The sequence below is a fragment of the Phyllostomus discolor genome, chromosome 4, assembly GCF_004126475.2.
Source record: "Phyllostomus discolor isolate MPI-MPIP mPhyDis1 chromosome 4, mPhyDis1.pri.v3, whole genome shotgun sequence".
NCBI classification, from domain to species: Eukaryota; Metazoa; Chordata; class Mammalia; order Chiroptera; family Phyllostomidae; genus Phyllostomus; species Phyllostomus discolor.
The window spans coordinates 189,846,112-189,858,710 of record NC_040906.2 but is presented as its reverse complement, the minus strand read 5'-3'; the positions used below and the strand labels follow the sequence as shown (position 1 = coordinate 189,858,710).

At 43.5% G+C, this 12,599-nt stretch overlaps 1 protein-coding gene across 1 annotated transcript; it reads left to right on the top strand.

The window, feature by feature from the left end:
- Window positions 1-770: 770 nt before the first annotated feature.
- CITED2 (Cbp/p300 interacting transactivator with Glu/Asp rich carboxy-terminal domain 2) lies at window positions 771-3,084 on the top strand. Its single transcript, XM_028509693.2, has 2 exons — window positions 771-1,017; window positions 1,480-3,084. Exon 2 carries the CDS (start codon window positions 1,488-1,490, stop codon window positions 2,298-2,300), a length of 813 nt encoding a protein of 270 aa, XP_028365494.1. The 5' UTR covers window positions 771-1,017; window positions 1,480-1,487; the 3' UTR covers window positions 2,301-3,084.
- Window positions 3,085-12,599: the final 9,515 nt, after the last annotated feature.

Here is a 12,599-nt window from a genome sequence, read left to right as displayed (position 1 = left end):
GGAGCGGCGGGTGGGTCCGAAAGCGCGGACTGGAGTTCAAGCACAAGAGCGGAGGCAGTAGACTGTGAGCGCGCCTGGTCCACCTGCAGCCGCTGTCGCTCCCCGCCCCCAGCTCCTGTCCTTGAAAGGAGTGGCGGGGGGGGGGGGGGGGGGGGAATATACCTACACGCAAAATATCTAGATCAGTTTACCTACTGCCGCATTAAAAACACAAAGGCACAGCCCGGAAAAGCTTTCAGGGGAAGGGGCATTATTTGTCCCGGGCTTTAAAATCCACTTAAGGAAACGGCCATTCTTCTCAGCCCAGGAAAGCTTTTGCAAAACTGGGGAGGCAGAAAGCCACTATAGAGAGCTAGAGAGCGGGGCGCTGAACGAACCCCTTTTCTCGTAGGAGACTGACTAGATCGCTAGGTGGAAGAGCTCCGAGTAGAAGGATCCGGCTGTGCGGGGTGGGGGTGGGGGTGAGGGGAAGATTCCTCCCTGCTTTCTGGAAAGGTGCAACCTGCAGGCTAGAACTCCAAGGAGGGTTTTCTCCTTGTCCCCGGGGCCGCGGGGCAGGCCTCACGTTTGTGGGCCCACAGGAAACCAGAGTGGGGGGCTACGGGGCGGTGCCTGGATCGGCTACAGCCTCTGCGCACGTGCCACTAGCAGCGGGGTCGCGGCTCCGTAACCCCGTCCAGTGTGCCGATAGTTCCGGGATCCGCTTTTTCCTCCCGCCCCTCGAGAGGCTCTCGCTCCGCCCTTCCTGAAATCCTTTATATTAACTGTGGCCAAAGCCCCAAGAAACACAGCTCATTGTTGGCAGTTGCCGGGCGGTCTTACTGAGCTGTGAGGGCAACGGAGGGGAAATAAAAGCGAACGCTCCGACTCGACTCCTGCGTTGCAAGACTTCAGCACCGACATCGCGACAGCGAGAGCCCTGCACACCGGGAAGGCCCTCTCTATGTGCTGCTGAGCCGGCCCTGGACCCGACGATCCCGCCCTCGGTCTTCGGAGCAGAAATCGCTAAGACGGAAGGTAAGCGCACCGGGTGAAGCTGGCTGGGGCTCCTGCCAGCCCAGTCCTCCGAGGGCTGGGTTTGCCCGGAGGAAGAGCGTGAGGCGGAGCTGGGGAATAACAACAGGATGTGCAACAACAGGATGAGAAGGGCTGATTTAATGCCTGAAGTTCGTGGCAGGGCTACGGGGCACTTCCTTTATTAGGCGACTTCGGGGAGTGGAGGGGTTGTGGGCTCCGGTCCTCCGCCCTGATCGTTTGTGCAGCGCCCAGCTCTGTTGTGGGTGGCAGGTCCGCTGTGGCGGCGAGTCCGGCTGCACAAGCCACTAGTGGGATCCTGGAGATGGTGATTCGCAGCCGACGTGCACCAGGAACTTGGGGGGCGGTTGCAAGAAAAAGTGGGGAGCGCTGTGGTGGGCGACACGTGTGCCGCGGGTCTTACCGTGTGGCGTGAGTTTTACCGTTTGCCCTTTTTCCTTGCAGGACTGGAAATGGCAGATCATATGATGGCCATGAACCACGGGCGCTTCCCCGACGGCACCAACGGGCTGCACCATCACCCTGCCCACCGCATGGGTATGGGGCAGTTCCCAAGCCCCCATCACCACCAACAGCAGCAGCAGCCCCAACACGCCTTCAACGCTCTGATGGGCGAGCATATACACTACGGCGCGGGCAACATGAATGCCACGAGCGGCATCAGGCATGCAATGGGGCCAGGGACTGTGAATGGGGGGCACCCCCCGAGCGCGCTGGCCCCCGCGGCCAGGTTTAACAACTCCCAGTTCATGGGGCCCCCGGTGGCCAGCCAGGGAGGCTCCCTGCCGGCCAGCATGCAGCTGCAGAAGCTCAACAACCAATATTTCAACCATCACCCCTACCCCCACAACCACTACATGCCGGATTTGCACCCAGCTGCAGGCCACCAGATGAACGGGACAAACCAGCACTTCCGAGATTGCAACCCCAAACACAGCGGCGGCAGCAGCACCCCCGGCGGCTCCGGCGGCAGCAACACCCCCAACGGCTCCAGCAGCACCGCGGGCGCGGGCAACGCTAGCGGCAGCGGCGGCGGCAGCAGCAGCAGTAACATGCCCGCCTCTGTGGCCCACGTCCCTGCTGCAATGCTGCCGCCCAATGTCATAGACACTGATTTCATCGACGAGGAAGTGCTTATGTCCTTAGTGATAGAAATGGGTTTGGACCGCATCAAGGAGCTGCCTGAACTCTGGCTGGGGCAAAACGAGTTTGATTTTATGACGGACTTCGTGTGCAAACAACAGCCCAGCAGAGTAAGCTGTTGACTTGATCGAAACCCGGAGAAAGAAATCAAACCCCCAACTTCTTCAGTGTGAATTAAAAAACATTCCCTTAGACACAGTATCTCACTTTTCAGATCTTGAAAGGTTTGAGAACTTGGAAACAAAGTAAACTATAAACTTGTACAAATTGGTTTAAAAAAATATTGCTGCCACTTTTTTTTCTGTTTTTGTTTCGTTTTTGTAGCCTTGACATTCATCTCCCTTATGTAGTTGAAATATCTAGCTAACTTGGTCTTTCTGTTATTTGTTTTTACTCCTTATTTCTTCTCCTTCTCCAGTGCTCAACTGTTAGATATTAATCTTGGCAAACTGCTTAATCTTGTGGATTTTGTAGATGGTTTCAAATGACTGAACTGCATTCAAATTTATGAGTAAAGGAAAAATTGCATTAGTTGGTTGCATGAACTTTGAAGGGCAGATGCACAAACTCTGCCATCTCGCTTCATTTTTTTAGCTATGCATTTGAGTACAGACTAATTTTTAAAATATGCTAAACTGGAAGATTAAACAGAAGTGGGCCAAGCGTTCTGGATCAGGAAAAGTCATACTGTTCACTTTCAAGTTGGCTGTCCCCCTCCCCCATATGTACAGACAATAATAATAGGGTGTGGAATGTCGTCAGTGGCAAACATTTCACAGATTTTTATTTTGTTTCTGTCTTCAACATTTTTGACACTGTGCTAATAGTTATATTCAGTACATGAAAAGATACTACTGTGTTGAAAGCTTTTTAGGAAATTTTGACAGTATTTTTGTACAAAACATTTTTTTGAAAAAATACTTGTTAATTTATTCTATTTTAATTTGCCAATGTCAATAAAAAGTTAAGAAATACTTGTTTTCTAGAAGTCATTGGTGGGGGGTGGTTCCCTTTGGTGGCTTCCCTTTTTTTCCTTTTTTTTTTTTTCCTCTGTAAGTTGAACACTTTATTGATGAGAGTAAGCATTTCAAAGGGTAAATTACAGGACACTAACACAGGTCACGATGAGCTTAAGCTGAGAGCAGGATTTACCATAATTGGCATAATGCTTCATTGTTATCATTGTAACCTGCCTCTTGGTATGGTTTAATCAAAAGCTGCAAGGTTGTCAAAGAGCTTTTTTCCCCCTTAATTGCCATCATATTCATGTATACCCTAGAGTTAAAAGGTTTATAATACTAAATGATATAAATATTTCTAAATAGGGCGGGAGGGGAAACGTTAAATGTTTCTGGCTGTACCTGATTCAATTAACTTCAGTGGAGGTAGATGGGAATAATATTCTGGGAGATTGATGAGAGTGGCATTATATAGAAATCTGTCTCTAGTGATGAACCTTATTTCTCAGCAAAAGTACCAAGGAGAGGTGCACACATTTCTAGCTTAATATCTGAAATAGCTTCTGACTGACTAGCTTACAGAGCTAAGAGGAAAAGGAGGCAGCATTGCACCTCAAGGCTTTCCATTTTGTTCTATGATACTTAAAATTTACTCAAGAGAGGTTGAGTCAAAGGTCAAATTACAGTCTTCACAAGTCGTTCCCTCTCAAGCATGTCCTGTTGTCCAGAATACTGAGCCTTTTCTGTTACAGGGTCTGGGTGCAAAGGACACAAGGATAAGGTCATTTTAATTTTACCGAAATGGGTTATCAAGAACACATTACAGTTAAGTAGGTAGGTGTCAAGTTTTACCTTATATAATCAAGCAAAGGAAAAGGTAATATTCTTGCAAATCAAATTATCCCAGTTGGAAGGTGAAGGAATTTTTTGTTTTTCCTTCCCAGCTTATAAGAGCAACACTCCTACACTCAAGGAAAAAAATAAAGTATTGATCCTACTAGAAGAGTAAATAAATGCAGATTGGATAAAAATCTCACTAAAAGAGCATTTCATTTAGACAGATTAAGATCTTCAAACTCACTTTGTGCTCAAAAAATTAGAAGAGGAGGATATATTGAAGTATTAAGTAACAGCAAGTCTGGCATAAAGACTGACTTCACTATAATTCAGATCACCCATAGCCTATAAGTCTATGTCCAAGGCAGGCCATTAAAATTAATATGCACATACCACTTAGATTTTTTTATACCTCTATAATTGACACATTAAAAATTATGTTCTAAATAAATACCTGAAAATACACAGTCATTGAAAACTCTTCACCCCGTTAAAAAAACTAATCCAGATTTCCCATATATATATATATATATATATATAGTTAAAGCTGAAGTTTTCTTCAGCTAAGACATGTCAGTACTGAATCTGCAATCAGCAGTAAATCTTCTGGGCTAAGCATTTTCCCAGTAAGTTTTTCTTTTTTTTTTTCCTAGAGGCTCAAGTGAAAAAATATGTTTGCATACATATTAATACAGCAATTCTACTTCTTTTTCACTTGTGCCAGGGGAAAAAAAAAGCAAGCTATTGGAGGCATTGTTCTTTTGCATAAAGAAAGAAGCAAAAGAATTGTCTTGCCACCTCCCTTCACCATTTATGCTGCCAGGGAATAAGCCACAACACCTGCTCTGTCACTAAATTCCTCCTGCTGCTCTAACTCGAACACGTATGTGGAGATGCAGAGCCCAAGGAACTATTATTAGATCCTGAGCCCATCTCCGCCAGAACAGAGGACTCAAACAGAGGAGCTGAGTTAAAAGCACAATTTCTCTTCAGTATAAATACAACCCTTCCCCTCCCTGCAATTCACTTGAATGATCTCTATTTCATTAAAGCTCTTTCTTGATCAACAATTGAGCAGATTCCATGTGATATGTCTGCAGGTCTCTTAAGCACAGAAAAATAACTCCTTGTTTGAACAACCTGATTAATGAAACCTGTACAGTGACCTAGATCACTGGGCTTCTGGCAGACATTTGCAAAACCTTTTGTGGTCTTGCTTCCTACTAAGTTACTTATAGCATATGGGGAAATTTGACCTCTGTACCTTGGCTGTTTTTCAAAAAGTTCTAATATGGTACAAGAGTGCTTCTGTTCTTTAAGCTGTGCCCGCGCACAGAGACACCCCACGCTTGATTTTCAAGAAGAGATCAATGATAAGCAACAGTACATCACAGAAACATGTCAGAAAAATAAATACACATTAATAAAAACTTGTATCTTCACCTTGTGGCTGCTAAAAAACCCTGGTGACAGTATCTTTGCTAGAGCTGATAAAGCTGTTACAGCTATGGGTAGCTCTTTGAAGAGCAGTTACCTAATCACCTCTGTTTACGGGGTGCTAGGCTGGAGCACTAGTACCAGAAGGCTGACATCTATTGTGAAGTTTATGGTGTCCGTGACTTTTACTACTGTAAGTGCCTGGGATAGCTCTAAATTGATGTCAACATTAAAGGCCAGATCCTTTAGAGCAAAATATTAATCCACTAATCTATTATGGGCGGCCGGCTTTGAAATATAAACTTTGCAGTCCTGGACCATTAGGTGTTCTCGCCCCCTTGTGGATTTTATTTAGAAGGTCAAAGGAAAGCTGTTTTGCTCAAGAGGGTTTGGGTTTTTGTGTTTTAGTGTTTGGCTTTTTTTTTTAAATATCATTTCTGAAGATTTCATTTTCTTTCTTGTTACAAGCAGCATATATTTGAGCAAGAAATGTTTTATCAAAGAAAATTCCAACATAAAAACCCTTTAGTAAAATAAGAGTATTTCATTTGCCAAAGATCTTAACTGATGATTAAATGTGCATAATTGAGATTTGTATTATATTTTAAAATATACATTGGCTAAGGGACTTTCTTTTTAAAAGTACACTGGGCAATGCTTTAGCCTGTCAGTCAAAGCTGGCACTGCACCCTGACCACAGAACTGTTTGGGTTAAGTACGAGTAACAGTGTATTTGGTGACAAGGGGCTGGGAGGGTGGAGGGGAATGTGTAGGAATGCAGAAGGCAATTATCTGTGTTGGAATGTGACCTAGCTGCGGGCTCTAATCTTGTGAAAAGGGCCACAGGATGTTTAATGAGAATGAGTGTTACCATCTAATTGATTCAGTAGAATTTACTTTAAAATAAACTTGGCAGATAACATTGTCTCCCCCCCAAAAATAAATAAATTTAGAATTCAAGGAATTTAGGACCCAAGCCATTGGCAACTTTCTCCTGTCCAACAGAATTGTTTTTGCAGTGCGAAGGAGGCGTCACACACAGCTCCAGAGCTGGCATTTCTCGCATTGGTGCCGTACCACTATCACCAAAATCCCGGGCAGGTTGGAGCAAGAGAACAATAGTAGCACATCAAGTGACTTAGCCAATGAACCCCTATTATCATGTGTTCTGTTTGTCTTTTCCCCCCAGAACAGAAGGAACAATGGCAATGTCAGAATTTTAATTGCAATGGACTGGCTTAAATTACTTGACCTATTTTTATCCAGCAAGGAGAGAATGATTCTTTTTTTCCTGGTAGCCATACTTTCCATTTAAATTGGAAAAAATAATAGAAGGACATTTTCCATCAAACAATGTAGTGTTCATAAATAATTTCTTTGCCTTATTTAAATCCCACCTATATTTTTGAAAAATTCTAAGACACCCTAAATTTAAAAAAAAAAATTCCCTCACAAGAGGATCTAAACTCATAATTAATGTAAATAGTGACCCGAAAATATTCCAAGAGCTGCTGGTGTAGATTTTTATAGTATTTTGCTATTTATAAACATGATAAAAGCAAAGAAAAACAGGTTTCTACTGTGATGAGGAACTGAATCCTTGAACCTTGGAAAAGAGAGTGTCGGCCAACGTAGTCCATACTTTCTGTGAGTAAATCACGCCTTTTTAGCAGCTGGACCCTCATCAGTTACTTCTTTTCCCCAAGATGAACCCTGAAGTCCTCGGACCCAGTCCCAGGAGACAGTTGGTGATGCTTTTTGAAAACCCTTGGCTAAACGGAGACGTGCAGAGTGAACTAAAGCAGATGAAGGGTGGGTGATGAGTATTGTTACTTGCTCTGGATGTTGTTGGTTTCCACGAGGCTGAACTAACTTGAAAGACTAGTGAGGCAGAGCAAACGTGGGGTGAGGACGGTAGTTCACGGGAGTCTTGCAATGTCCCCGTGGCCTCTCTGGGCTCAGCCCTGAAGTCCCTCCCTTTCTTCCCTCTACAGAAGGGTGGCTCCTTGATTACATTTTTGGTTGCTGAACAAAGCAGATTCTGAACAAAAAGGATTCTGGCTCCCCAGGAGCCAGTGATAAGGCAAGGCTGGTGTGGTCCGCATTGCAGGAGATATGCAAATAGACTGTGGCTTTTGAAATGTTAATGGTGCTAGAAGAATCTTGTCAGTCCACTCTTAAAATCCAGGTGGGGAGCAAGATTTAGGCTTGAGTGAAAGTTAAACTAATACAAAATCAGAAAAAGTCCTCAGAGGACAGCTAACCTCAGGTTGTGACATCATTTTAAGATACTTGTGGGGACAATAGGCTAGGGGAGAGGAAACATGATTGGGGCCAGTGAAGCCTTTCCTCGCTGTGTCTCCCAGAGGACTGACACGAAATGTGGCCTTGTGGTTTCTTTAAGTATCTTGGCCACAGAGCTTTCTCTAGTAACCCACCTCCCCCGCTCCCTGCCCCAATGCTTGCCTTTGTGAGAGTTGATATCTCCATGCTGACAAACACATAGTACTTCAAGTGCATAAAAATTCTTAGATCATCTCACAAATATTGCCCCATTCTATTTATGTTGGATAACTCTTTGAAAGAGGATAAGCAGGACGCTCTAGGTCCTTATCACTTCTTCTACCCAATGTGTCAGTAAATAAATGGACAATGGAGGGCAGGCCAGTGAAAACCGATGGAATCTCAGTGGCTCTAAATATGAACCTAAAATAAATATCTAAATCTTTCTTCAATCCCTCTCTGGCACAATGTCTTAGATCCACGATTCTCAGCAGGGTGGGGCCACCCCTCTGAGAAGTAGATCAGAATGGGAGAGGGTAGAAGAAGCCAGTATGAGAAACGTATCCGTACTAGTATATATTGGGGAAAATGTTTAAATACATATTATTTCAGTAAAACATAATGCAGAAGACTATTTAAAATCATTTTGACTAATGAGGCATAGATTTTACAATGTTGAGAAACAGTGTTTAGACTACATGGGACCAAGCCAGAGTAATTTACCCGTCAGCTAGCACCACTTCACAAGTCCTACTGCTCACTCCAGGCTCCTGTGGCCGGGCTGATTTTGCTGAGCACCTACTAGGTGATAGGCATTGTGGTAGGCAATACATAACCATGTTTATTTCTCACAGTATTCTTGCAAATTACATACCAGTATTCCAATTTTACAGAAGGAAACTGACATTTAAAGAGGAAGTAAATTGCTCACAACACGGCTAGTGGGATGCTGGTGGTTTTCCAGACCTGGCTTCTCAGACAGTGGTCTTTCTAATACACAGCATTGCTGTTCTAAACCAAATTAGTCCTGTTCATAGAGGTCTCTGCTTGTAAGAGGATCGATTTAATAATAGCACTTCCAGGGGAAAAGTCTACTACATTATATGTATATGCACACAGGTTATAAAGTATACTACTACAAATATGACATGGAATACTCACACAATTGTATGAAATACTCATACGATTACATACCACTTCCTTTTGAGATTCATGAGACTCGAGGCTACACTGTTTCAAACCCACTTTAAAATTCTTCCAAACTGAGTTTGGCCCCTGCCAGGCCAGGGGCAGCACTGGGGGTGCGTCTGCCTGACCCCTTCTCAACACCTTCACCCTGTTAACACTTCACGTCAGAAGAGAGAGTACCAGTGACTTAAATAGTGACTGTCTTTTTTCCTTAACTGAATTACATATTTTTAAATAGCAAACAGTTTCTTTCAGCAATCATGTCAACAGTACTTAGCCTTGTTAATTCTACAATCTTGTACATGAGAGTGTCAGTAGTTAAATGCTTTCCCGTAAAGACGACCCGGTCCCCATCTGATGCCCTGCCTAGAGGCACATATAAGATTTGGACTGATTTCAGAATGTTCATATGTGAAAAAACATACATGGTAGAATGAAGGAGACAGAGCATTTAGTTACTTAATACTTAATCCTCCTCAACCTATCTGAACGTCCTTGATGCAGGCGTCCGCCCCCTTCCCAGTGCTCTGGTCTTCTCCTGACACGGAGGGCTCTGCCATGAACAGTTGTGGTAAAAAGAACAGCAGATCAGGAGTGAAAACCACGGGTTGTAGCCTTAGCTCTGCAACCAAATAGCTGGGTAATTTAATCACTGTTGGCTCATGTTTCTCCATCAGTAAAATGAAGATGTATGTTTAATTAATTGTGTATTCAAATTCTCATGAAGGAAACATAAACCCATTCCTATTATCCCCCCCTCCCCGCCCCTGGAAAGTTGGAATACCGTATGATACAACTCCTTCAAAACCTGTACATCACCTCTTGCCACTGTCTTCTCTGAGCTGACTGTGAGCCTGGGCACGTGCGCCAGTCCTGCCCCAGCCAAGTCACCCCTCCAAATGTTGGAATCATCTCTGTAAGTGTTCCACTTCATTGCCACGATGACCACTAGTGCTGGCTACTGCAATTTCTCAATCTTCTCAATACCAAGAAAAAAATACCACCCACAAAAGACGTCGAGTACATGCCATTTGCAAAAATTCGGATGACTAACATTCTTTGCTGATGCAGTGGTTTAAACTGTACGCATTACCTATTGAAAACAATTTGATCATTTCTTCATTTTAGGTTCTGCTCTATTTTCTTACAAATTAATTTCATTTTTCCAACCTCATACATGTCAGACACTCAGTAAATATTCAAGCTGTCTTTCCTTCACACGTCTCTTGCTGGGTCACAATCATTGTCATGGCCACTGTCGTCATCATCATTGTTGTCGCTGTCCTTGTCATTGTTACTGTTGTTTTTTTCCTCAAAGAAATAATTCTCTATACATAATGCTGAAGTAGAGGAAGCTAGCAAGTGCTGAACACCGCAAGCTGGTACTTCAGAATCGTCAAGCAGGTAAGAGCCACAAGTCTATGCCCGTTTATCACCCTTTCCCCAACTTCCCAGCACACACAGTCTTTTTGTTTTATGCCATCACACTGTTTCAGTTTGGGGCATCGATGATTTTGCTAGATGACTAAAAGGTTAGTTAAAAAATAGTTATACAGAGGAAACCGTGTGTCATAATACATAACTCCTCGAGAAATAATATTGACTGACATGTGAAAATAATACAGCTAAAGAACCATGATCAAAAATAGTGCAATAAAATGTTCCTTCCACTATTTGGCCACTAGGTGTAGCTATAGGTCTATAAGTTCATATTTGCATTGGGTCCTCCAGCAGACTAGGTGGTTATAAGCTTGAAGAGCTTGCTCCCCAACTTCGCCCCTGCCATTTGTTGTACTGAAACATAAAGTACCCTCTGTGACCTATTATAACCCCTAAATTAAAGATAAGCCGGAAACACCTTAGCACACTCTGGGGAGGCACCAGTGCTCCCTGCACCCTGATGAAAATAAGACATTGACTAAAGGTATCTTCCAGCAACTCCCCACTGTTGTCCCCTCTTGTCCCTTCCCTTTTGGAAGTGCACTCATCCTGTCTTCCACTCACACAGATGCCATTGGCTCAGTTTTCTGCCCGGCTGGGGATATTTATGTCTTAAGAGAGACTCTAAAGAGAGTACAACATTTAAACTCAAGGAATTAGTTTTGAATGGTAGAATGTTTTGCATTAATGAGAGATTTCAAGGTTGCTAGGTCTCCACCTTTCTCTGACCCTTAAATCACTCATCTCTCCTCTCCCTCCTACCTCTCAAGCCAGTCCAGTTCACTGTTTTGTAGTAAGCCCTTTGCTCTTACTTTAAATACTAGTTGTTTAACAGACCTCTTACCTTACCTCACTAGCCAGTTCCACCAATTCCTAGGGGTTCCGAAACCCCATCTCCAGCCCCAGGCTCTCCCTGCTACTCAGTGGGAGCACACTGTCCCACACAGTGAGTCCTGACAAGCACAGGTGCCTCAGTCTGCCTTCGGGCCTCTCTCCCCGGCCCCTGTGCTCCCCTTCCTGGTCAATTCCCTGATCCAGCAATGTCAGCGGGGACTCAGGTTCTTATTGGTCTGCTGGGCTACACTCAGTGTCAGCCTTACCTTGGACTGCTGACCGGTGGAATTAGCAGAGTTTACATGACATATGGACCCCACAGTGTCCAGAAGGAAGGCTGTCTCTTCCTGTGGCTTCTTATTTTTAAGGGAAATGGAAACCTTCACAGAAGCCCTCCCTCCCTGGTGTATTATGCCAATACCTCTCTCTGAACCAGCCACGGGAATTGGCTTTAGCACGGGACAGAATTCACACAACTGACTTGAACTAATTTCCTGGGGGCAGACTACGCAGCCGTTGGGCCAGCACCTCCATCGCTGGAAGGGTTAGAAAGCTTAGCTGGCCATTCTGAAATTTTTGTTTCAAGGCATAGGTTTTTTCTAGAACATAAACAGACTATTTTTTAATTTTTTAACTCTTTCAAATGTCTTCACATAATAAAGATGTATAGCCACCAAAATTATATAATAAATCACTCAGAACAGGTTTATTTGAAAAAGGTTAAAATGTCTTCTATAAAGTGACATTTACTAATATAAATAAATATCCTCTTAAAACGTATATAATCATGTCTTCATTTCTAGCCCTTCAAAAAGTCCCTTGTTAATATGATTAATAAACAATTTCTCTGAACCAAGAAAATCATGTACATGTTGGCAGGTGATTAATCTCAGTGTAAAATGAACAGAATCTAATATTTATGAACAAATTACTGGTAGCTATAAGGCTTATTTCCATGATGAAATACACTGGTCCATATGCCAAAGCCAAAAATGAACATAAAATTAGTCTCATAAGACTGAAACAGGAGAAATAAGATAAATTTAATATATGACACTTTTTGTTCAACCCACTCATTGTCTCCCCACCTTTCCAAAAAGATGTCCCTTTCTCCATTTGAGTCACGTATCCACATAAGAACTCCCGTCATCTTACTAGAGGACAGTAATTGATTAGGGCTGCCCAGATAGACTCGGTTGAACAAATCAGCACATTTCATCCACCTGGCTGCGGTTGATTGGCCCAATGAGTAACACCTGACCCAATAAAAACCTTTTCCCGGGAGCTTTTACCTTGACAATCAAGTTTTAATCCCTCTCTAGCCAGCTGCTCTGAGAAAAGACAGACAATATGAAGAGAAGAAAAGCAGAGACCAAAACAAAAAACAAAACCATCTACTACTATCTGAGTCCCTGAGGCTTACTTGCAACTTTGTAAAGTTTG